Source organism: Oncorhynchus nerka, linkage group LG3, assembly GCF_034236695.1.
Source record: "Oncorhynchus nerka isolate Pitt River linkage group LG3, Oner_Uvic_2.0, whole genome shotgun sequence".
Lineage (NCBI taxonomy): Eukaryota > Metazoa > Chordata > Actinopteri > Salmoniformes > Salmonidae > Oncorhynchus > Oncorhynchus nerka.
In genome coordinates, this window is record NC_088398.1 from 6,472,224 (window position 1) to 6,499,552 (window position 27,329).

The following is a 27,329-nucleotide window of genomic DNA, read 5'->3' on the forward strand; positions in this document are numbered from 1 at the left end:
TATCGTAAACAAAGCAGTGTAATGGAAAGCTGGCGGGTAGTCGAGCACACACACACACGCGCACACGCACACACTTTATAAATACACACTGTATACGTACACATACAACACACACACTACAACACACACCTCAAAAAGAGGAGAGAGTATGCACACACACACACACTACAGCACACACTCCAAAAAAGAGGAGTGAGTATGCTCACACACACACACACACACACACACGGGTCATTCTCACGGAACGGACATTTGACGCAGAAATTCTCAAGTGTCATTGTTCTTGTCATTTTCTTGAATCGCTGAGATTAGGATCTGTACTTATCTATGTTTTTTCTATTAGGTATGATGTATTTTTTGTTTTTTTTTGTTTTTTTGTGTGTTTTTTTTACCCCTTTTCTTCTCCCCAATTTCGTGGTATCCAATTGTTGTAGTAGCTACTATCTTGTCTCATCGCTACAACTCCCGTACGGGCTCCGGAGAGACGAAGGTTGAAAGTCATGCTTCCTCCGATACACAACACAACCAGCCGTACTGCTTCATAACACAACGCGCATCCAACCCGGAAGCCAGCCGCACCAATGTGTCGGAGGCTACACCGTGCACCCGGCAACCTTGGTGCCAGCCACAGGAGTCGCTGGTGCGCGATGAGACAAGGACATCAATACCGACCAAGCCCTCCCTAACCCGGACGACGCTAGGCCAATTGTGCGTCGCCCCACGGACCTCCCGGTCGCGGCCGGTTACGACAGAGCCTGGGCGCAAACCCAGGGATTCTGATGGCACAGCCGACGCTGCAGTACAGCGCCCTTAACCACTGCGCCACCCGGGAGGCCCAGGTATGATGTATTTTACCACAATTTCCACAACGATCAACACCAAAATTCTCATTACAGCATCAGTCCAAAGAAGTTATAAACAAATCTTTTACACTGTTCCCCTAATGAAAAGACCTGAGTTAAACATAACACTGACAATATACATATTTAAAATGTAATTATTACAATTGATTTAGTCAGTAATGTTTACCGTAAGACCTTTTTATACATCTTTGTTTATTATTTACGCCGGACGGACCAGTCGCAGCGTCGTCGGACAGGTCGTTCCCACTGTCTCCCTTAATGGTCGATTATTCTGTCACGTTGGCATGAATGAGTCGGGAGACAGGCGCAGGAATGTGTAATAGGAGTTTTATTCATCCCAATTTATGGCATGCCGTGTAAAAGCACAAGGACAAAGACCAAACAAACACGTAAACAAAACACAGGGTTGAAACCCCAGCAAAAGAGCAAGGAGTACCTTGAATAAATAACATTAGCGCACAATGATTATCATATGGGGCGAGACCCGTAATCATCTGCGGAATCCACATGGTCACGAAAGCCCAAAACACACAGCACAGGTACTCACACACACCAACGGACATTGTAACAGTAATCGACACCACCATGGTGAACGAAGGGCACGTATATACAAATACTGTCACGTTCTGACCTTAGTTCCTTTTTTATGTCTTTATTTTAGTTGGTCAGGGTGTGAGTTGGGGTGGGCATTCTATGTTGTTTTTCTATGTTTTGTTCTGTTGTTATATTTCTATGTGTTTGGCCTAGTATTGTTCTCAATCAGAGGTAGGTGTCAGTCGTTGTCTCTGATTGGGAGACATATTTAGGTAGCCTGTTTTCTATTGTGTTTTGTGGGTGTATCATGGGTTAGTGTTTTCACCATACGGGACTGTTTTGGTTGTTTGTACTTTTGTTATTTTGTTCAGTTGATTTATTAAATATATCATTATGGACACTTACCACGCAGCACATTGGTCTGATCCTTGCTACTCCTCCTCTGAAGAAGAGGAATTCCGTTACAAGTACAATCAGTGGGAATAGGGGCCAGGTGTGCGCAATGAAAGTTCCAGGGGGATCCGTGACAGAAAATGTACAAAAAAACTGCAGAAAATGTCAAATGTATTTAAAATAAAACACTTAGTCAAAAACTAGACATCTTAGTCTTAATGATAGTTGATTTTTGCAGATGCATCATGGTTTTGTAACTCAATTTGCTACAGACATTTTAAAACTGGTTTCATGAGAATTCCACACACAGGCACTCAGGCTGCATTATTAGAATGACGGCTCTGGCGGGTCCTGATGTGGTATAGGTGTCAACACCACTGGGAGGTACAGTATAGTGATGTGGTATAGGAATCAACACCACTGGTGGTACAGTATAGTGATGTGGTATAGGAATCAACACCACTGGTGGTACAGTATAGTGATGTGGTATAGGAATCAACACCACTGGTGGTACAGTATAGTGATGTGGTATAGGAATCAACACCACTGGTGGTACAGTATAGTGATGTGGTATAGGAATCAACACCACTGGTGGTACAGTATAGTGATGTGGTATAGGAATCAACACCAGTGGTGGTACAGTATAGTGATGTGGTATAGGAATCAACACCACTGGTGGTACAGTATAGTGATGTGGTATAGGTATCAACACCACTGGTGGCACAGTATAGTGATGTGGTATAGGTATCAACACCAGTGGTGGTACAGTATAGTGATGTGGTATAGGTATCAACACCACTGGTGGTACAGTATAGTGATGTGGTATAGGAATCAACACCACTGGTGGTACAGTATAGTGATGTGGTATAGGTATCAACACCACTGGTGGCACAGTATAGTGATGTGGTATAGGTATCAACACCAGTGGTGGTACAGTATAGTGATGTGGTATAGGTATCAACACCACTGGTGGTACAGTATAGTGATGTGGTATAGGAATCAACACCACTGGTGGTACAGTATAGTGATGTGGTATAGGTATCAACACCACTGGTGTTACAGTATAGTGATGTGGTATAGGAATCAACACCACTGGTGGTACAGTATAGTGATGTGGTATAGGAATCAACACCACTGGTGGTACAGTATAGTGATGTGGTATAGGTATCAACACCAGTGGTGGTACAGTATAGTGATGTGGTATAGGAATCAACACCACTGGTGGTACAGTATAGTGGTGTGGTATAGGTATCAACACCACTGGTGGTACAGTATAGTGGTGTGGTATAGGTATCAACACCAGTGGTGGTACAGTATAGTGGTGTGGTATAGGTATCAACACCACTGGTGGTACAGTATAGTGATGTGGTATAGGAATCAACACCACTGGTAGCACAGTATAGTGATGTGGTATAGGAATCAACACCAGTGGTGGTACAGTATAGTGATGTGGTATAGGAATCAACACCAGTGGTGGTACAGTATAGTGATGTGGTATAGGTATCAACACCACTGGTGGTACAGTATAGTGATGTGGTATAGGAATCAACACCACTGGTGGTACAGTATAGTGATGTGGTATAGGAATCAACACCACTGGTGGTACAGTATAGTGATGTGGTATAGGAATCAACACCACTGGTGGTACAGTATAGTGATGTGGTATAGGAATCAACACCACTGGTGGCACAGTATAGTGATGTGGTATAGGAATCAACACCACTGGTGGTACAGTATAGTGACTTGTTTTCGAGTTGCTGTGCGTTTTGTTGCCAACCTATTTTGCTACCTGACAACTTTACGGTTTTCACCTTTTAATTACCGTTCATATATTTATTTATTTATTCCTCAACTTTTTCACTCCGGACGCTTTATCTGGACACGATTCGTCAGGACCTCCAACAGCCGAAGCTAAGTAGTAACATCAACATGATGCCTTCTAATTGCAGCCGCTGTACTCGCCTTACGGCGAGGATAGCTGTGCTACAAGCCCAGCTTCAGACGCAATCGTTAGGCAAGGGTAATTTCAGTGTAGGAAAGGATGAAACCGCGTCTGTGCCACCAGTAAGTACAGATAGTAGTATAAATCCCCTGGCACAGTCCCCGCAGCCGGAAAACTTTCTCACGGTTTCTGGAAGGAAATGCTGTAGGAACGCTCAACCGGTGTCGCTCATTCAGCCGACAGAAACTTTCAACCGGTTTTCCCCATTAGGCTGCGCTGCGGGTCGGAGTCAGAGGCCGAGTCTTCTCTGGTCTCTACTCCTCCCGTTACGGGGTCTGAGACGCCGAAGCTTCCCACCATTAGCTCTGACAAATTGAAAACTCTAGTCATTGGCGACTCCATTACCCGCAGTATTAGACTTAAAGCGAATCATCCAGCGATCATACACTGTTTACCCGGGGGCGGGGCTACCGACGTTAAGGCTAATCTGAAGATGGTGCTGGCTAAAGCTAAAACTGGCGAGTGTAGAGAGTATAGAGATATTGTTATCCACGTCGGCACCAACGATGTTAGGATGAAACAGTCAGAGATCACCAAGCGCAACATAGCTTCTGCGTGCATATCAGCTAGAAAGATGTGTCGGCATCGAGTAATTGTCTCTAGCCCCCTCCCAGTTAGGGGGAGTGATGAGCTCTACAGCAGAGTCTCACAACTCAATCGCTGGTTGAAAACTGTTTTCTGCCCCTCCCAAAAGATAGAATTTGTAGATAATTGGCCCTCTTTCTGGGACTCACCCACAAACAGGACCAAGCCTGACCTGCTGAGGAGTGACGGACTCCATCCTAGCTGGAGGGGTGCTCTCATCTTATCTACCAACATAGACAGGGCTCTAACTCCTCTAGCTCCACAATGAAATAGGGTGCAGGCCAGGCAGCAGGCTGTTAGCCAGCCTGCCAGCATAGTGGAGTCTGCCACTAGCACAGTCAGCTCAGCTATCACCATTGAGACCGTGTCTGTGCCTCGACCTAGGTTGGGCAAAACTAAACATGGTGGTGTTCGCCTTAGCAATCTCACTAGGATAAAGACCACCTCCATTCCTGTCATTACTGAAAGAGATCATGATACCTCACATCTCAAAATAGGGCTACTTAATGTTAGATCCCTTACTTCAAAGGCAATTATAGTCAATGAACTAATCACTGATCATAATCTTGATGTGATTGGCCTGACTGAAACATGGCTTAAGCCTGATGAATTTACTGTTTTAAATGAGGCCTCACCTCCTGGCTACACTAGTGACCATATCCCCCGTGCATCCCGCAAAGGCGGAGGTGTTGCTAACATTTACGATAGCAAATTTCAATTTACAAAAACAAAAATGACGTTTTCGTCTTTTGAGCTTCTTGTCATGAAATCTATGCAGCCTACTCAATCACTTTTTATAGCTACTGTTTACAGGCCTCCGGGGCCATATACAGCGTTTCTCACTGAGTTCCCTGAATTCCTATCGGACCTTGTAGTCATAGCAGATAATATTCTAATCTTTGGTGACTTTAATATTCACATGGAAAAGTCCACAGACCCACTCCAAAAGGCTTTCGGAGCCATCATCGACTCAGTGGGTTTTGTCCAACATGTCTCTGGACCCACTCACTGTCACAGTCATACGCTGGACCTAGTTTTGTCCCATGGAATAAATGTTGTGGATCTTAATGTTTTTCCTCATAATCCTGGACTATCGGACCACCATTTTATTACGTTTGCAATTGCAACAAATAATCTGCTCAGACCCCAACTAAGGAACATCAAAAGTCATGCTATAAATTCACAGACAACACAAAGATTCCTTGATGCCCTTCCAGACTCCCTCTGCCTACCCAAGGACGCCAGAGGACAAAAATCAGTTAACCACCTCTCAATTTAACCTTGCGCAATACCCTAGATGCAGTTGCACCCCTAAAAACTAAAAAAAATTCTCATAAGAAACTAGCTCCCTGGTACACAGAAAATACCCGAGCTCTGAAGCAAGCTTCCAGAAAATTGGAACGGAAATGGCGCCACACCAAACTGGAAGTCTTCCGACTAGCTTGGAAGGACGGTACCGTGCAGTACCGAAGAGCCCTTACTGCTGCTCGATCATCCTATTTTTCTAACTTAATTGAGGAAAATAAGAACAATCCGAAATTCCTTTTTGATACTGTCGCAAAGCTAACTAAAAAGCAGCATTCCCCAAGAGAGGATGACTCACTTTAGCAGTGATAAATTCATGAACTTCTTTGAGGAAAAGATTATGATTATTAGAAAGCAAATTACAGACTCCTCTTTAAACCTGCGTATTCCTCCAAACCTCTGTTGTCCTGAGCCTGCACAACTCTGCCAGGACCTAGGATCAAGAGAGACGCTCAAGTCTTTTAGTACTATATCTCTTGACACAATGATGAAAATAATCATGGCCTCTAAACCTTCAAGCTGCATACTGGACCCTATTCCAACTAAACTACTGAAAGGGCTGCTTCCTGTGCTTGGCCCTCCTATGTTGAACATAATAAACGGCTCTCTATCCACTGGATGTGTACCAAACTCACTAAAAGTGGCAGTAATAAAGCTTCTCTTGAAAAAGCCAAACCTTGACCCAGAAAATATAAAAAACTATCGGCCTATATCGAATCTTCCATTCCTCTCAAAAATTTTAGAGAAGGCTGTTGCCTTCCTGAAGACAAACAATGTATACGACAATGTCTGGTTTTAGACCCCATCATAGCACTGAGACGGCACTTGTGAAGGTGGTAAATGACATTTTAATGGCATCGGACCGAGGCTCTGCATCTGTCCTCGTGCTCCTAGACCTTAGTGCTGCTTTTGATACCATCGATCACCACATTCTTTTGGAGAGATTGGAAACCCAAATTGGTCTACACGGACATGTTCTGGCCTGGTTTAGATCTTATCTGTCGGAAAGATATCAGTTTGTCTCTGTGAATGGTTTGTCCTCTGACAAATCAACTGTAAATTTCGGTGTTCCTCAAGGTTCCGTTTTAGGACCACTATTGTTTTCACTATATATTTTACCTCTTGGGGATGTTATTCGAAAACATAATGTTAACTTTCACTGCTATGCGGATGACACACAGCTGTACATTTCAATGAAACATGGTGAAGCCCCAAAATTGCCCTCGCTAGAAGCATGTGTTTCAGACATAAGGAAGTGGATGGCTGCAAACTTTCTACTATTAAACTTGGACAAAACAAAGATGCTTGTTCTAGGTCCCAAGAAACAAAGAGATCTTCTGTTGAATCTGACAATTAATCTTAATGGTTGTACAGTCGTCTCAAATAAAACTGTGAAGGACCTCGGCGTACCTCGGCGTTACTCTGGACCCTGATCTCTCTTTTGAAGAACATATCAAGACCATTTTGAGGACAGCTTTTTTCCATCTACGTAACATTGCAAAAATCAGAAACTTTCTGTCCAAAAATGATGCAGAAAAATTAATCCATGCTTTTTTTACTTCTACGTTAGACTACTGCAATGCTCTATTTTCCGGCTACCCGGATAAAGCACTAAATAAACTTCAGTTAGTGCTAAATACGGCTGCTAGAATCCTGACTAGAACCAAAAAAATTGATCATATTACTCCAGTGCTAGCCTCTCTACACTGGCTTCCTGTCAAAGCAAGGGCTGATTTCAAGGTTTTACTGCTAACCTACAAAGCATTACATGGGCTTGCTCCTACCTATCTCTCTGATTTGGTCCTGCCGTACATACCTACACGTACGCTACGGTCACAAGACGCAGGCCTCCTAATTGTCCCTAGAATTTCTAAGCAAACAGCTGGAGGCAGGGCTTTCTCCTATAGAGCTCAATTTTTATGGAACGGTCTGCCTACCCATGTCAGAGACGCAAACTCGGTCTCAACCTTTAAGTCTTTACTGAAGACTCATCTCTTCAGTGGGTCATATGATTGAGTGTAGTCTGGCCCAGGAGTGGGAAGGTGAACGGAAAGGCTCTGGAGCAACGAACCGCCCTTGCTGTCTCTGCCTGGCCGGTTCCCCTCTTTCCACTGGGATTCTCTGCCTCTAACCCTATTACAGGGGCTGAGTCACTGGCTTACTGGGGCTCTCTCATGCCGTCCCTGGAGGGGGTGCGTCACCTGAGTGGGTTGATTCACTGTTGTGGTCATCCTGTCTGGGTTGGCGCCCCCCCTCCCTTGGGTTGTGCTGTGGCAGAGATCTTGGTGGGCTATACTCAGCCTTGTCTCAGGATGGTAAGTTGGTGGTTGAAGATATCCCTCTAGTGGTGTGGGGGCTGTGCTTTGGCAAAGTGGGTGGGGTTATATCCTTCCTGTTTGGCCCTGTCCGGGGGTGTCCTCGGATGGGGCCACAGTGTCTCCTGACCCCTCCTGTCTCAGCCTACAGTATAGTGATGTGGTATAGGTATCAACACCACTGGGGGTACAGTATAGTGGTATAGGTATCAACACCACTGGTGGTACAGTATAGTGTTGTGGTATAGGTTTCAACACCACTGGTGGTACAGTATAGTGATGTGGTATAGGAATCAACACCACTGGTGGTACATTGTCATTATGTGGTATAGGTATCAACACCACTAGTTGTACATTATAGTGGTGTGGTATATGAATCAACACCACTGGTAGCACATAGTGATGTGGTATAGGAATCAACACCACTGGTGGTACAGGATAGTGATGTGGTATAGGTGTCAACACCACTGGTGGTATAGGAATCAACACCACTAGTTGTACAGTATAGTGATGTGATATAGGTGTCAACACCACTGGTGGTACATTGTCATTATGTGGTATAGGAATCAACACCACTGGTGATAAATTGTCATTATGTGGTATAGGAATCAACACCACTAGTTGTACAGTATAGTGATGTGATATAGGTGTCAACACCACTGGTGGTACATTGTCATTATGTGGTATAGGAATCAACACCACTAGTTGTACAGTATAGTGATGTGATATCCACAGGTAGTATCACATTTTCATTTCATTTCATTACAGTACAACGGTTTGATTTGTTTGATCGTAGCTAGCTACATAGCTAGCTACATAGCCGTCTTTGTATCAAAGATAATTGTGTAGTCTAGAGCGATTTTCTAGGTTAGCTAGCCAGCTATTGTCGTTCTTTTAACGCAACGTAACGTAATCAACACTGCTAGCTAGCCCCCGAATAGCAGCACTGTAGAAACTATCACACTCAACGGAACGACTTGATTAGTGTAGTGTCAACAACGCAGCCACTGCCAGCTAGCCTACAAAGTCAACAACGCAGCCACTGCCAGCTAGCCTACTTCAGCAGTACGGTATCATTTTAATCATTTTAGTCAATAAGATTCTTGCTACGTAAGCTTAACTTTCTGAACATTCGAGACGTGTAGTCCACTTGTCATTCCAATCTCCTTTGCATTAGCGTAGCCTCTTCTGTAGCCTGTCAACTATGTGTCTGTCTATCCCTGTTCTCTCCTCTCTGCACAGACCATACAAACGCTCCACACCGCGTGGCCGCGGCCACCCTAATCTGGTGGTCCCAGCGCGCACGACCCACGTGGAGTTCCAGGTCTCCGGTAGCCTCTGGAACTGCCGATCTGCGGCCAACAAGGCAGAGTTCATCTCAGCCTATGCCTCCCTCCAGTCCCTCGACTTCTTGGCACTGACGGAAACATGGATCACCACAGATAACACTGCTACTCCTACTGCTCTCTCTTCGTCCGCCCACGTGTTCTCGCACACCCCGAGAGCTTCTGGTCAGCGGGGTGGTGGCACCGGGATCCTCATCTCTCCCAAGTGGTCATTCTCTTTTCTCCCCTTACCCATCTGTCTATCGCCTCCTTTGAATTCCATGCTGTCACAGTTACCAGCCCTTTCAAGCTTAACATCCTTATCATTTATCGCCCTCCAGGTTCCCTCGGAGAGTTCATCAATGAGCTTGATGCCTTGATAAGCTCCTTTCCTGAGGACGGCTCACCTCTCACAGTTCTGGGCGACTTTAACCTCCCCACGTCTACCTTTGACTCATTCCTCTCTGCCTCCTTCTTTCTACTCCTCTCCTCTTTTGACCTCACCCTCTCACCTTCCCCCTACTCACAAGGCAGGCAATACGCTCTACCTCATCTTTACTAGATGCTGTTCTTCCACTAACCTCATTGCAACTCCTCCAAGTCTCCGACCACTACCTTGTATCCTTTTCCTCTCGCTCTCATCCAACACTTCCCACACTGCCCCTACTGGATGGTATCGCGCCGTCCCAACCTTCGCTCTCTCTCCCCCGCTACTCTCTCCTCTTCCATCCTATCATCTCTTCCCTCTGCTCAAACCTTCTCCAACCTATCTCCTGATTCTGCCTCCTCAACCCTCCTCTCCTCCCTTTCTGCATCCTTTGACTCTCTATGTCCCCTATCCTCCAGGCCGGCTCGGTCCTCCCCTCCCGCTCCGTGGCTCGACGACTCATTGCGAGCTCACAGAACAGGGCTCCGGGCAGCCGAGCGGAAATGGAGGAAAACTCGCCTCCCTGCGGACCTGGCATCCTTTCACTCCCTCCTCTCTACATTTTCCTCTTCTGTCTCTGCTGCTAAAGCCACTTTCTACCACTCTAAATTCCAAGCATCTGCCTCTAACCCTAGGAAGCTCTTTGCCACCTTCTCCTCCCTCCTGAATCCTCCTCCCCCTCCTCCCTCTCTGCAGATGACTTCGTCAACCATTTTGAAAAGAAGGTCGACGACATCCGATCCTCGTTTGCTAAGTCAAACGACACCGCTGGTTCTGCTCACACTGCCCTACCCTGTGCTCTGACCTCTTTCTCCCCTCTCTCTCCAGATGAAATCTCGCGTCTTGTGACGGCCGGCCGCCCAACAACCTGCCCGCTTGACCCTATCCCCTCCTCTCTTCTCCAGACCATTTCCGGAGACCTTCTCCCTTACCTCACCTCGCTCATCAACTCATCCCTGACCGCTGGCTACGTCCCTTCTGTCTTCAAGAGAGCGAGAGTTGCACCCTTCTGAAAAAACCTACACTCGATCCCTCCGATGTCAACAACTACAGACCAGTATCCCTTCTTTCTTTTCTCTCCAAAACTCTTGAACGTGCCGTCCTTGGCCAGCTCTCCCGCTATCTCTCTCAGAATGACCTTCTTGATCCAAATCAGTCAGGTTTCAAGACTAGTCATTCAACTGAGACTGCTCTTCTCTGTATCACGGAGGCGCTCCGCACTGCTAAAGCTAACTCTCTCTCCTCTGCTCTCATCCTTCTAGACCTATCGGCTGCCTTCGATACTGTGAACCATCAGATCCTCCTCTCCACCCTCTCCGAGTTGGGCATCTCCGGCGCGGCCCACGCTTGGATTGCGTCCTACCTGACAGGTCGCTCCTACCAGGTGGCGTGGCGAGAATCTGTCTCCTCACCACGCGCTCTCACCACTGGCGTCCCCCAGGGCTCTGTTCTAGGCCCTCTCCTATTCTCGCTATACACCAAGTCACTTGGCTCTGTCATAACCTCACATGGTCTCTCCTATCATTGCTATGCAGACGACACACAATTAATCTTCTCCTTTCTCCCTTCTGATGACCAGGTGGCGAATCGCATCTCTGCATGTCTGGCAGACATATCAGTGTGGATGACGGATCACCACCTCAAGCTGAACCTCGGCAAGACGGAGCTGCTCTTCCTCCCGGGAAGTTCCATGATCTCGCCATCACGGTTGACAACTCCATTGTGTCCTCCTCCCAGAGCGCTAAGAACCTTGGCGTGATCCTGGACAACACCCTGTCGTTCTCAACTAACATCAAGGCGGTGGCCCGTTCCTGTAGGTTCATGCTCTACAACATCCGCAGAGTACGACCCTGCCTCACACAGGAAGCGGCGCAGGTCCTAATCCAGGCACTTGTCATCTCCCGTCTGGATTACTGCAACTCGCTGTTGGCTGGGCTCCCTGCCTGTGCCATTAAACCCCTACAACTCATCCAGAACGCCGCAGCCCGTCTGGTGTTCAACCTTCCCAAGTTCTCTCACGTCACCCCGCTCCTTCGCTCCCTCCACTGGCTTCCAGTTGAAGCTCGCATCCGCTACAAGACCATGGTGCTTGCCTACGGAGCTGTGAGGGGAACGGCACCTCAGTACCTCCAGGCTCTGATCAGGCCCTACACCCAAACAAGGGCACTGCGTTCATCCACCTCTGGCCTGCTCGCCTCCCTACCACTGAGGAAGTACAATTCCCGCTCAGCCCAGTCAAAACTGTTCGCTGCTCTGGCCCCCCAATGGTGGAACAAACTCCCTCACGACGCCAGGACAGCGGAGTCAATCACCACCTTCCGGAGACACCTGAAACCCCACCTCTTTAAGGAATACCTAGGATAGGATAAAGTAATCCTTCTCACCCCCTTAAAAGATTTAGATGCACTATTGTAAAGTGGCTGTTCCACTAGATGTCATAAGGTGAACGCACCAATTTGTAAGTCGCTCTGGATAAGAGCGTCTGCTAAATGACTTAAATGTAAATGTAAATGTGATATAGGTGTCAACACCACTGGTGGTACATTGTCATTATGTGGTATAGGTATCAACACCACTAGTTGTACAGTATAGTGATGTGGTATAGGAATCAACACCACTGGTGGTACATTGTCATTATGTGGTATAGGTATCAACACCACTAGTTGTACATTATAGTGGTGTGGTATATGAATCAACACCACTGGTAGCACATAGTGATGTGGTATAGAAATCAACACCACTGGCGGTATACTGATGTGGTATAGGTATCAACACCACTGGGAGGTACAGTATAGTGATGTGATATAGGAATCAACACCACTGGTGGTACACAATAGAAATGTGGTATAGATATCAACACCACTGGTGGTACAGTATAGTGATGTGGTATAGGAATCAACACCACTGGTGGTACATAATAGAAATGTGGTATAGGTATCAACACCAGTGGTGGTACAGTATAGTGATGTGGTATAGGAATCAACACCACTGGTGGTACAGTATAGTGATGTGGTATAGGTATCAACACCACTGGTGGTACAGTATAGTGATGTGGTATAGGAATCAACACCACTGGTGGTACAGTATAGTGATGTGGTATAGGTATCAACACCACTGGTGGTACAGTATAGTGATGTGGTATAGGAATCAACACCACTGGTAGCACAGTATAGTGATGTGGTATAGGAATCAACACCACTGGTGGTACAGTATAGTGATGTGGTATAGGAATCAACACCACTGGTGGTACAGTATAGTGATGTGGTATAGGTATCAACACCACTGGTGGTACAGTATAGTGATGTGGTATAGGAATCAACACCACTGGTGGTACAGTATAGTGATGTGGTATATGAATCAACACCACTGGTGGTACAGTATAGTGGTGTGGTATAGGTATCAACACCACTAGTCCAGTGTGTAGATACTCTGGTCTTACTCCAGGATATAGATACTCTGGTCTTAGTCCAGTGTGTAGATACTCTGGTCTTAGTCCAGTGTATAGATACTCTGGTCTTAGTCCAGTGTGTAGATACTCTGGTCTTAGTCCAGTGTGTAGATATTCTAGTCTTCCTCCAGGGTGTAGATACTCTGGTCTTAGTCCAGTGTGTAGATACTCTGGTCTTAGTCCAGTGTGTAGATACTCTAGTCTTACTCCAGGGTGTAGATACTCTGGTCTTAGTCCAGTGTGTAGATACTCTAGTCTTACTCCAGGGTGTAGATACTCTAGTCTTACTCCAATCTGTTGATGCTCTAGTCTTAGTCCAGTTTGTAGATACTCTGTTTTACTCCAGTGTGTAGATATTGTATTCCTCTGCCTCCTCCTGTTGATCTGTGGTTGGCAGGGAGGACTGCAGCTGAGGAGGCCGATCAATACTGGACACTAAACCCCTTCTCACACAGGACAAACACTGTTGCCACACCCAGGCGGGCAGACCTACACACCACGCTGCTCTCTCCAGCTCTTTACACTGCAGTATCAGCAGCACACACTCACTTCTTCACTAAATCAAGTGTTAAACAACAGCTTAGAAGAACCCTAGCCTATATTCAGACACCATGGTGGTCAAAATCGTAGGACAGAAACATTGCCATGGTTACAACATACTTGACTTTTAAGAATAATTATGTTTGAAGAATCAAACCACTGACTACTCACAGAAAGTGTACCACTCCAGTATGTATTTCTAACCTTTTAATCTTCACTTCAATTCAAATGCTCTGTAGGCTATGCTGTGGAACACATCAATATTCACCACCATGCCTACTTTCACTCTTTTTCCCGTGTCTGCATGACATTTCACAATAATAAGTCATAATACCATCCATTAGTTCACTGGAAGTCAGTGTGTGACTCACTGTCAGTGTGTGACTCGTGTCTAAAAAGGTGCCCTGGCCTGTATATCCATGGAGATCCTATTCAATTACTAGTTAGTATTCTAACTCCTAATTCTGTGTGTATAGCGCTAGTTTAACACAGTTATCATGGCTTCACTATTCACCTCACATCCGCTGCCAGCTGGTTTACATTCTGGACATCAACTCATTCTACAATGTCTTTCATCCTTTGGAAACTTCATGAGTTGTTATCTCTAGTTCGCAGTTATTTCTAAAGGGGGGGGGGGGGCTCACTCACTCACCATCATGTCACATTGCTGACCTCAATACCACAGCTGGGGTCAATTCCATTTCAGTTCAGGCAGTTGAAATAAGGATAATAATGGGCAGCTTTAAATTTGTTCACTGGATTTCAAGTAATTTCCTGTTGAATTTAAATGGAATTGATCCCATCCTTGTTCACCTCTAACCTACCTGTGTCCTTCAGCCATTTAAAACTACTAGGTACTGTACCTCAGTGCTGAGAAATACTACTACAGTACTAATATATCTTCAAGCAAGTAGCCTCCACTGTGTCTAGAGGTTTTTGCTTAAAAGGGAAAACCCACTCAAAAACAACATATTGGTGTTCTTTTCAGTAGTCCACTGTTGATACAGTTCGAGTTTTCAAGCGATTGGACTTTCAAGAAGCAACGTGTCACCAGCCACACCATCATGCTGTACTGAGTGTTCATGAATCATTATGTATTGAACGTTTGTTTGTGATTGTACAAAGTGGATGACAAATATTTCACAATGCACTTTACGTAAGTACTTTCCTCCTGTTTTTCTGTAGCATGTCACAATCCACTTGTTGTTGATGTTTCCTATTGAAGACTACTGTACATATTAATAATTACATATGCTTATTCTTTACATACATTATATGATTTCTGAGGTGTGTTTACCTTTAATCGTATGCATTATTGTTTACTACCTCGCCCGCCCCCACACCCCACCCTGCAGTCCTGACGTTGATTTACCTAAAGATGGGTATTGTCCAGGACAATCCCAACCTGAATAGCCCTCCATGCAATCCCATACACTCTTTCCCTCACATATACCCCTCCCTCTCCATCTCAACCCCTCCCTCCATCTTCCCTCCTCTTTGCCTGCAATACAATTCAGCATGTCTTCCCTCTCGCTGCCTGCCTCTCTCCCTCCATCCCACCTCATCTCTCTTTCTCTCTCTCTGTCTGCCTCTCTCCCTCCATCCCACCTCATCTCTCTTTCTCTCTCTCTGTCTGCCTCTCTCCCTCCATCCCACCTCATCTCTCTTTCTCTCTCTCTGTCTGCCTCTCTCCCTCCAGCTCACCTCATCTCTCTTTCTCTCTCGCTGCCTGCCTCTCTCCCTCCATCCCACCTCGTCTCTCTTTCTCTCTCTCTCTGCCTGTCTCTCTCCCTCCAGCTCACCTCATCTCTCTTTCTCTCTCTCTGCCTGCCTCTCTCCCTCCAGCCCACATCATCTCTCTTTCTCTCTCTCTGCCTACCTCTCTCCCTTCAGCCCAGCTCATCTCTCTTTCTCTCTCTCTGTCTGCCTCTCTCCCTCCAGCCCACCTCAGCTCTCTTTCTCTCTCTCTCTCTCTCTTTCTCTCTCTCTCTGCCTGCCTGCCTCTCTCCCTCCATCCCACCTCATCTCTCTTTCTCTCTCGCTGCCTGCCTCTCTCCCTCCAGCCCACCTCATCTCTCTTTCTCTCTTTCTGCCTGCCTCTCTCCCTCCAGCCCACCTCATCTCTCTTTCTCTCTTTCTGCCTGCCTCTCTCCCTCCAGCCCACCTCATCTCTCTCTCTCTCTCTCTCTCTCTCTCTCTCTCTCTCTCTCTCTCTCTCTATACACGTAATACTATACTACACAATAGAATATTCCCCTCTTTTCTCCCTCTCCTTCTCATCCTTTATCTATCTCTCCCTCTTTGTGAACAACAACTATCATAGCATTTTCAATCTCCCTCCCCCATCTCTTCCTCTCCATCCTTCTCTCGCTTTCCCTCCCACACACACATACACTCTGCCAGGCATCATCCTAAATCAAGGCAGGAGAAGAGGGAGGGAAGGAGGGGGAACGTACACACACAGCAGCACATTTTAACACATATTGTCGCTGACATCTTGGCCAAACGTGAATTGTCAAGCCCCATCTAAACGGTGATGTGGTTACCATCCACCCCCTTCTTCATCCCCCAGTCCTCACAGCCTATTCACACACACACACACACACCGTACGGAACAGCAGCAAGCAGGACCCCTGTTCTCCCACCCAAGCCGCAGCCCCCAGCCCCAACCACAGCCCCCAGCCATAAGAGAAGAATAGCAGGTCTTACTGAGTCTCCGTGAGCCGATGCATCCCATGGTGTATTCACAAAGGCCCTGGATACAAGCAAGGAAGCGTTACCCTGACACCATACATTCTCTCTCTCTATCTCACGCTTCTCTCTCTTGCTCGCTTCACTCTCACTCGCTGTCCTGCACAGTCTCTCCCTCCCTCTCTGGCTCTCTCTCTCTTCTGCGCTTGCTCGCTCAGTCTCTCTCCCTCTCTCTTTACCAGTGCAGTGAGGGTCTTATACGATCCCGTTAGTAAGTTAGTATGACAGAGAGACAGCTTTTAGTTAAATATGGAAGAGTGATATTATTATTATTATTGCTATAACTATAACTTGTATTATTACTATTATTATCATCAACATGTGTTGACATTGTGAACATTATTATTACCATAATCGTATTATATCTGTGTTATATCTGTAGTGAAATCCTAGAGATATGGTAATTGGGAAATCAGGCTAATAGGAAAGGGAAGCATCATATTATTGACAGGCAATACTCTTGTCCATAAGCCTGTGAAGGGCAGTGTGTTGAATGCTGTGGCTTGTAGCCATACCATTAGAGGTTCAATAGCAGGGGACTGAGTGGTGGGCTTTGTCATTGTTGTGGATATAACTGCACTGCTGTAATATTGGAGCTGTAAAACGGGGTTCTCTCTCTGTCTCCCTCTCCTGTGCACAAGCTGCCTAACAATGCACTGCAGCGGTTTCCCAGCCCCTCTACCCATCCTTCTCTCCCCCTCTCTCTGTCACACTCACACTCTCAAATAACACACACACACAGGGTATTCCTTAAGCATCAAAGATCTCCAAAGCCTTTGCTCTCTGTCATCCCCCTCTCCATCGATCCTACTCTCTGTCATCGCTCTCTCTCATTTCCCTCCTTCTCTCTCTTTATTCTCTCTCTCCCCTGTTTTCCCTCCCTCTCCTCCTCGTACCATCCCCCTCTCTCTCCCTCCCTCTCTTTCCTGGTTACAAAAACAATGAGAGGAGTGGCCTCATTATCTGCACCCATCTATCTCTCTCATCTCATCTGACCTGCATACACCTCCCACCAAATCTAATTCCCCTATCAATTCAATTTCAATTTTAGGGCTTTATTGGCATGGGAAACATACAGTTGAAGTTGGAAGTTTACATACACTTATGGAGTCATTAAAACTCGTTTTTCAACTACTCCACAAATTTCTTGATAACAAACTATAGTTTTGGCAAGTCGGTTAGGACATCTACTTTCTGCATGACACAAGTCATTTTTCCAACAATTTTTTACAGACAGATTATTTCACTTCTAATTCACTGTATCACAATTCCAGTGGGTCAGAAGTTTACAAACACTAAGTTGGCTGTGCCTTTAAACAGCTTGGAAATTCCAGAAAATTATGTCATGGCTTTAGAAGCTTCTGATAGGCGAAATGACATAATTTGAGTCAATTGGAGGTGTACCTGTGGATCTATTTCAAGGCCTACTGTCAGGGCTGGCTGAAGGACTGGACCAAGGTGCAGCATGGTAAGTTCTGTCACGGCCGGCTGAAGGACTGGACCAAGGTGCAGCATGGTAAGCGTACATTTTCTCTTTATTAAAAATTACGCCGACAAAACAAAGAACAAAACCAAACCGTGAAGCTTTGGGCCATGTGCCCTGAACAAAGACAAAGTTAACTTCCCACAAAACAGGTGGGGGAAAAGGGTACCTAAGTATGGTTCTCAATCAGAGACAACGATAGACAGCTGCCTCTGATTGAGAACCACACCCAGCCAAACACATAGAAATAGAAAATCATAGAACATAGACTACCCACCCAAATCACACCCTGACCAAACCAAAATAGAGACATAAAACGCTCTGGCAGCTCCGGACGGGGGGGAGACTCTGGCAGCTCCCGGACGGGGGGAAAGACTCTGGCAGCTCCGGACGGGGGGAGACTCTGGCAGCTCCGGACGGGGAGACTCTGGCAGCTCCGGATGGGGGAGACTCTGGCAGCTCCGGACGGGGGGAGACTCTGGCAGCTCCGGACGGGGGGAGACTCTGGCAGCTCCGGACGGGGGGAGACTCTGGCAGCTCCGGATGGGGAGACTCTGGCAGCTCCGGACGGGGGAGAGACTCTGGCAGCTCCGGACGGGGGGAGACTCTGGCAGCTCCGGACGGGGGAGACTCTGGCAGCTCCGGACGGGGGGAGACTCTGGCAGCTCCGGACGGGGGAGACTCTGGCAGCTCCGGACGGGGGGAGACTCTGGCAGCTCTGGACGGGGGGAGACTCTGGCAGCTCCGGACGGGGGGAGACTCTGGCAGCTCCGGACGGGGGGAGACTCTGGCAGCTCCGGACGGGGGGAAGACTATGGCAGCTCCGGATGGGGAGGGAGACTCAGGCAGCTCCGGACGGGGGGAGACTCTGGCAGCTCCGGACGGGGGGACTCTGGCAGCTCCGGGGGGGAGGAGACTCTGCAGCTCCGGACGGGGGGAGACTCTGGCAGCTCCGGACGGGGGGACTCTGGCAGCTCCGGACGGGGGAGGCACAGGACTCACCGGGCTGGGGAGACACACAGGAGACCTGGCTCTGGGAGCAGGCACAGGACTCACCAGGCTGGAGAGACATCCAGGAGGCCTCTTCCTTGGCCGAGGCACCGGATACACTGGGCCGTGGAGGCGCACTGGTGGTCTCGAGCGCAGAGTTGGCCCCACCCGTTCTGGCTGGATGCCAGCTTCCACCCGGCAAATGCGGGACGCTGGCACCGAGCACACCGGCCTGTGAATGCTCGACACCGTGAGCATCACCCCATAGCACGGGGCCTGACCAGTCCCCTGCTCTCCACGGTAAGCACGGGGAGTTGGCTCAGGTCGGTTCCTGACTCCTGACTCCTGACAAAAAATTGGGGGTGGCTGCCTCTCGGGCTTCCTTGCCAGCCGTGTTCCCACGTACCGCTGGTTCCTTTCTCCGGCTGCCTCTGCTATCCTAGCTGCCTCCACCTGTTCCCATGGAAGGCAAACCCTTCCCGCCAGGATCTCCTCCCGTGTAGACTCCCTTGCCGTCCAGAACGTCCCACGTGGTGGGAAGTTCTGTCATGGCCGGCTGAAGGACTGGACCAAGGTGCAGCATGGTAAGTTCTGTCACGGCCGGCTGAAGGACTGGACCAAGGTGCAGCATGGTAAGCGTACATTTTCTCTTTATTAAAAATGACACCGACAAAACAAAGAACAAAACCAAACCGTGAAGCTTTGGGCTCTGTGCCCTGAACAAAGTCAAAGTTAACTTCCAAGACCTCAGGAAAAAAGCCTAATTCATCTTTGGGAGCAATTTTCAAATGCCTGAAGGTACCACATTCATCTGTACAAACAATAGTACGCAAGTATAAACATCATGGGACCACGCAGCCATCATACCACTCAGGAAGGAGACGCCTTCTGTCTCCTAGAGATGAATGTACTTTGGTGCGATAAATGCAAATCAATCCCAGAACAACAGCAAAGGAACCTTGTGAAGTTGCTGAAGGAAACAGGTACAAAAGTATCTATATCCACAGTAAAACAAGACCTATATCGACATAACCTGAAAGTCCGCTCAGCAAGGAAGAAGCCACTGCACCAAAACGGTCATAAAAAAGACAGATTATGGTTTGCAACTTCACATGGGGACAAAGATCGTACTTTTTGGAGAAATGTCCTCTGGTCTAATGAAACAAAAATAGAACTGTTTGGCCATAATGACCATCGTTATGTTTGGAGGAAAAAAGGGGAGGCTTGCAAGCCAAAGAACTCCATCCCAACCGTGAAGCATGTGGGTGGCAGCATCATGTTGTGGGGGGGCTTTGCTGCAGGAGGGACTCGTGCACTTCACAAAATAGATGGCATCATGAGGATGGAAAATTAAGTGGATATATTGAAGCAACATCTCAAGACATCAGTCAGGAAGTTAAAGCTTGGTGGCAAATGGATCTTCCAAATGAACAATGACCCCAAGCATACTTCCAAAGGTGTGGCAAAATGGCTTAAGGACAGCAAAGTCAAGGTATTGGAGTGGCCATCACAAAGCCCTGACCTCAATCTTATAGACAATTTGTGGGCAGAACTGAAAAAGCGTGTGTGAGCAAGGAGGCCTACAATCGTGACTCAGTTACACCAGCTCTGTCAGGGGGAATGGGCCAAAATTCACCCACTTATTGTGGGAAGCTTGTGGAAGGCTACCCGAAATGTTTGACCCAAGTTCAACAATTTAAAGTTAATGCTACCAAATACTAATTGAGTGTATGTAAACTTCTGACCAACTGGGAATGTGATTAAAAAAATACAAGCTGAAATAAATCGGTCTCTCTACTATTATTCTGACATTTCACATTCTCAAAATAAAGTGGTGATCCTAACTGACGTAAGACAGGGAATTTTTACTAGGATTAAATGTCAGGAATTGTGAAAAGCTGAGTTTAAATGTATTTGGCTAAGTTGTATGTAAACTTCTGACTTCAACTGTATGTTAACATTGCCAAAGCAAGTGAAGTAGATAATAAACTAAAGTGAAATAAACAATACAAATGAACAGTAACAGTAACTCACAGAAGTTCCAAAAGAATGTCAAATGTCATATGTCTACATACAGTGTTGCAACGATGTGTGAATAGTTATTGTACAGAAGGGAAAATAAATAAGCATAAATATGGGTTGTATTTACAATGGTGTTTGTTCTTCACTGGTTGCCCTTTTCTTGTGGCAACAGGTCACAAATCTTGCTGCTGTGATGGCACACTGTGGTATTTCACCCAGTAGATATGGGAGTTTATCAAAATTGGGTTTGTTTTCTAGGTCTTTGTGGATCTGTGCAATCTCAGGGAAATACGTGTTTCTAGTATGATCATACATTTGGCAGGAGGTTAGGAAGTGCAGCTCAGTTTCCACCTCATTTTGTGGTCAGTGTGCACATAGTCTGTCTTCTCTTGAGAAGCAGATCTGCCTACGATGGCCTTTCTCAATAGCAAGGCTATGCTCACTGAGTCTATACATAGTCAACGTTTTCCTTAAGTTTGGGTCAGTCACAGTGGTCAGGTATTCTGCTTCGGGCCAAATAGCATTCTAGTTTGCTCTGTTTTGTTAATTATTTCCAATGTGTCAAGTAATTATATTTTTGTTTTCTCATGATTTGGTTGGGTCTAATTGTGTTGCTGTCCTGGGGCTCTGTGGGCGGTGTTTATGTTTGGGTCATGCGGAGCGGAACAGGTGAACCCAAGAGCAGACTCAGACGAGGAGACTGGGATGAGGTAGCCAAGTTATTTATTGAAACACAGGGGGAAGATTGAGTGCAGGCCAGGGGAAGCTCGGTCGGGTAGTCGGACACCAGGTGCGGAGGCTGAGGCTGGAGCGAGAGGTGTGGGGACAGGGTAAGCAGGTCCGGAGGGGAATCCAAGGGAGCGTAGAGTGGGGAATCCAGGACAGAGTAGCAGGACTGATGAGAAGTCGGACTGGAGACAGGGACCAGAGTCAGAACGGGCAGAACTGTAGCGGAGCGGAAAACAGTGTCAGGCAAGGGAAACCAGGCACAACAGGAACAAACGGCTAGAAACATGGACTGACTGGGCAGAGATTACAATCTGGCAGTGTGGAAGTGGCAGGACTGAGTATTTGTAGAGGTCTTGATTATGGAACAGGTTGAAGCTGGTGGGAATCTGCTCTGACTCCAGCACACCTGTCTCCGCCCACACACACACACACACACACACACACAGAGAGAGAGAGGGAAAGAGAGAGAGAGCACTGGGGCAGTGGCGGCAGGTCAAGGAGACACTGGATGAGCACTAGTTGGCGTGGCAGGAGCAGATGTGACAGTTCGTGAACAGAGGGCCAGCTTGCTTAGGGGACTCTTCTCCAGGTTCATCTCTCTGTAGCTGATGGCTTTGTTACGGAAGGTTTTGGAATCGTTTCCTTTTAGGTGGTTGTAGAATTTAACATCTATTTTCTGGAATTTGATAATTAGCGGGTATTGGCCTAATTCTGCTCTGCATGCATTATTTGGTGTTTTACGTGGTACGCAGAGGATATTTTAGCAACATTCTGCATGCAGATTCTCAATTTGTTGTTTGTAAAGAAAAAATATATATACCTAGTGATTAATATGATTAAAATGAAAAGGAATAAAGCAATCCAAACTTAACAGTTTATTATCAAGCTCAATAAATGCTAACAAAAATCGCAAGGCTCATTTGGCTTCCAGTAACTTCTTGGTTGGTGAGCGGACCCCAGACCTCACATCCATAAAGGGCAATGAGTTCCATAACTGATTCAAATAGTTTTAGCCAGATCCTAATTGGTATGTTGAATTTTATGTTCCTTTTGATGGCACAGAAGGTCCTTCTTGCTTTTTCTCTCAGCTCGTTCACAGCTTTGAGGAAGTTAGCTGTGGCGCTGATGTTTAGGCAGAGGTATGTAGCATTTTTTGTGTGCTCTAGGGCAACGGTGTCTAAATGGAATTTGTGTTTGTGGCCCTGGAAAATGTCAATTTTCTGGAACACCATTATTTTTGTTTTACTGAGCTTTACTGTGCTCCTGAGTGGCGCAGTGGTCTAAGGCACTGCATCTCAGTGCTAGAGGCGTCACTAAAGACCTGGTTCAATTCCAGGCTGTATCACAACCGGCTGTGATTGGCAGTAGGGCCCGCATACAATTGGCCCAGGGTCGACCAGGTTAGGGTTTGGCCGGGGTAGGCCGTCATTGTAAATAAGAATTTGTTCTTAACTGACTCGCCTAGTTAAATCAAATAAAATACTGTCGGGCCCAGGTCTGACAGAATCTGTGCAGAAGATCTAGGTGCTGCTGTAGGCCCTCCTTGGTTGGTGACCAAAGCACCAGATCATCAGCAAACAGTAGACATTTGACTTCAGATTCAAGTAGGGTGAGGCCGGGTGCTTGCAGACTGTTCGAGTGCCCTGCCAATTTGTTGATATATATGTTAAAGAGGGTGGGGCTTAAGCTGCATCCCTATCTCACCCCACAGCCCTGTGGCAAGAAATGTGTGTTTTTTGCTCATTTTAACCGAACACTTGTTGTTTGTGTACATGGATTTGATAAAGTTGTATGTTTTTCCCTCAACACCATTTTCCATCTATTTGTAAAGCAGACCTTCATGCCAAATTAAGTCAAGGGCTTTTTTTTAAATCAACCAAGCATGAGAAGACTTTGCCTTTGTTTTTTAAATTTATTTAACCTTTATTTAACTAGGCAAGTCAGTTAAGTTAAGAACAAATTCTTATTTACAATGACGGCCTACCCCGGCCACACCCGGACGACGCTGGGCCAATTTTGCGCCGCCCTATGGGACTCCCAACCATGTGATTCAGCCTGGATTCAAACCAGGGACTGTAGTGTCCCCTCTTGCACTGAGATGCAGTGCCTTAGACCACTGCGCCACTCTGTATGTTTGTTTGTCAATTAGGGTGTGCAGGCTGAACGCGTGGTCTGTCAGACGGGAATTTGGTAAAAAGCCAATTTGACATTTGCTCAGTACATTGTTTTCACTGAGGAAATGTATGAGTCTGGTGTTAATGATAATGCAGAGGATTTTCCCAAGGTTGCAGTTGACGCATATCCCATGGCAGTTATTGGGGTCAAATTTGTCTTCACTTTTGTGGATTGGGGTGATCAGGCCTTGGTTCCACATATTGGTGAAGATGTCAGAGTATGATGATGTTAAAGTATAGATAGTTTAAGTATAGACAATTGGAGTTTGTTGTCTGAATATTTTATTATTTTGTTGAGGATACCATCAACACCACAGGCCTTTTTGGGTTGGAGGGTTTGTATTTTGTCCTGTTGTTCATTCAATGTTATTGGAGAATCCAGTGGGTTCTGGTAGTTTTTAATAGTTTAGTCTAAAACTTGTATTTGATCATGTATATGTTTTGCTGTTTATTCTTTGTTATAGGGCCAAAAAGATGAGAGAAGTGGTTTATCCATACATTTTAGATAGTGTGGAAGGACCACCAGAGGGCAGGCTGGGCTCATGGATAGTAGCCCAACAAGGCATGGGAGACAAGGTAACCAGAGGCAATTAAGCACAGCTGACGGTACTAATGACATACTCTCCTTCCCCTATAAGAGAGAGAATGGAACCAGCAGAGAGGGGGGAAAACTATCTCTGGAAAATGGCCACCGAGAAAGAGGAGCTATCCAGGAAGAACCACTAAGACGGTGACAATCCCGTGACTTTTTGTTATAGTTTAAAGATAAGCCTATTGTGTTCCGGTTTCATCCGGAGAAGAAGATGTATGTTTTTCCTTGGAAGATTTTCATTGATTATGTTGGACTGTTTGTGTTGACCAAATGCCCTCAATAGAGAACTGTGTTCAATCAAGAAAACCTACTCCTGACTCGTTTATTCCACCTTCCCGCTTTAGAGTGACGCCCAATTACTTGGTCCGCTCACATTGGTGGAGGATGCAGGCATTAGGTGGACGAGTGACACAAGGATAAGTGAGTAAATCAAGATTCTTCCAGTAGACCCGGAGGAACCATTCAAGAACGATGGATAACGCCCTACTACAACAATTGATCACGGCACAGCAGACAACCATAGAACTCCTGCAACAACAGCTGAGCCGACTAGAAGAACCTAGAGTTAAGCCAAGAGCGGCTGCTCACGCCATCTTACCTCGTCTCTCCAAGGAGGATGATATTGCGGCCTTCCTCATGACCTTCGAAAGGACGGCCACCTTGGAAGAGTGGCCGCCCACAGAATGGGCGAGCGCATTAGCCCCTCTTTTGACCGGGGTGGCTCAGGAAGCCTATTTTGACCTGGATTCCCGCGAAGCTGCGGGCTATGGGCGACTAAAAACCGAGATCCTGTCCCGGTACCAGCTGACTGCCAGAGATAGGGCTGTAAAGTTCCATCAATGGACCTATACAGCTGATCAACCCGTCCGTGCCCAGATCTTCGCCTTAATACGACTGACGAAACAGTGGCTAGAACCTGGAAAGGGAGTAGGACATGTGATAGAGACTCTCGTAGTGGACAAGATATTGAGAGAATTACCCAGTGACTTAAAAAGGGTTGTGGGGCAAGCCAACCCGTTGTCAGCCGACGACATAGCCCAGGCGGTGGAAACATATCGGTCTACAGGGGAGTTGTTAAAAAGTGACAAGGAGGAACGGAAGGAGTCTTCCAATCCCGTACCACGACTCACCCCGGCGCGCTCACCACCGAAACGTCCAAGCCCCCCCCGGAGGTGGGAGAAGTCAGCCACCACACAGCAGGGTCTGTGTTATAAATGTCAGTCTCCCAACCATTATGCCCCACAATGTCCTAGCAAGGATGAGCCCATGGTCACGGAGTCATCACTGCCTACCCCCACACATCCCGTTTTGAGGGGGCAGGATCAACACTGTTGGTTAGCAGAGATAGCCCCAGCCTCAGAGATTCCAGTGCGAGTCGAAGGACAAGATGTGGTAGCTATTCTCGACTCGGGAAGTATGGTTACGTTAGTAGAGGAGCGGATGGTGACCTCCGCAACACTGCTACCAGACAAAGTAGCCGTATCCTGTATCCATGGAGACACCCACTATTACCCCACTGTGAATCTGCCTATTCTCACTCCAAAAGGAAGGTGTACAGTCAGGGCAGGGAAAGTGCCCCAGCTGAAGGTGCCATTATTGATCGGGAGAGACTGTCCCCTATATAAGGAGCTTCGGCAGATGACGTTATGCACGGGAAGAAGGGGGACAGGAAAGAAGAGAAAATCCAAGCCCGAGGTAGTAGTCCTTCAAGGAGACGTAGCCGCGTCCTCGTCCTCTGCAGCAGAGGAAGAAATAGCGACCCAACGTTTACGACAGATATTCCAGGAAATATGAAGACACATGTGAAGGGTTATACACAACGCAGGAAGGAAGGAGCAACCAGGCGCTAAGGGATATATTTGAAGCTCCATCCGAGGAGGGAACCTGGAAAGGATTCTCCTCGGTCACCCCTGATGGGGATGTGGAACAACCTCCACATCCCTCTACCGAGGTCGACCTGCCCCAGGAAATAAAGGGACAGTTCGGCACCCTGCAGCATAGAGACCCAGACCTAAGGGAGGTCATGAGGAAGGTGAAGGTGATCGACGGGAGGAACGTTGACGGATCAGGTGAGCCCCCTCTTCCTTACTATGCAATCAGGCGGAGTCTCTTATACTGGGTCGTACGACGAAGGGGGGAAAACCAGGAATTACTAATGGTGCCTAGGCCATACAGGGATACAGTTCTACAGTTAGCCCATTCCCACGTCCTAGGAGGACACCTGGCACGAGACAAGACTATTGACAGAATCATGCAGAGATTCTATTGGCCCCGGGTCACCCGAGATGTGGCCAGGTATTGTAGGACGTGTGATCAATGTCAACGTACAGCCCCACGGCCACACCTACGTAACCCTTTGATTCCTCTCCCCATCATAGAGACTCCCTTTGAACGCATAGCTATGGACCTCATAGGACCCCTCCCAAAATCCGCCAGAGGACACGAGTACATCCTAGTGGTTATAGATTACGCTACCAAGTTCCCGGAGGCCATACCCCTGCGTAACATGTCGTCAAAGGGAATTGCCAAGGAGTTATTCCTGATGTTCTCTCGTGTGGGCCTCCCCAAGACTATCTTAACCGATCAAGGAACCCCGTTCATGTCCCGGTTGATGAAGGACTTGTGTCGGTTATATCAGGTTCAACAGATACGTACAAGCATATTCCACCCTCAAACAGACGGGTTGTGTGAACGCTTGAATAAAACGATTAAAAGCATGTTGAGAAGAGTGGTGTCCCGAGACGGGAAAAACTGGGACATGCTTCTCCCACACTTAATGTTTGCCCTGCGAGAAGTACCCCAGGCATCCACTGGATTCTTTCCGTTTGAATTGCTTTATGGCAGACCCTGT

General features: G+C 47.0%; 1 protein-coding gene across 1 annotated transcript in view; it reads right to left on the reverse strand.

Annotated features, from left to right (window-relative positions):
- fam131bb (family with sequence similarity 131 member Bb) overlaps positions 1-16,608 on the reverse strand; it is a 39,992-nt gene extending 23,384 nt beyond the window's left edge. The window contains exon 1 of the mRNA XM_065007491.1: positions 16,447-16,608. Within this exon, the coding sequence (XP_064863563.1) occupies positions 16,447-16,474 (28 nt within the window). The 5' untranslated portion in view covers positions 16,475-16,608. The remainder of the gene's footprint in view (positions 1-16,446) is intronic.
- Between the last annotated feature and the right edge of the window lie 10,721 nt (positions 16,609-27,329).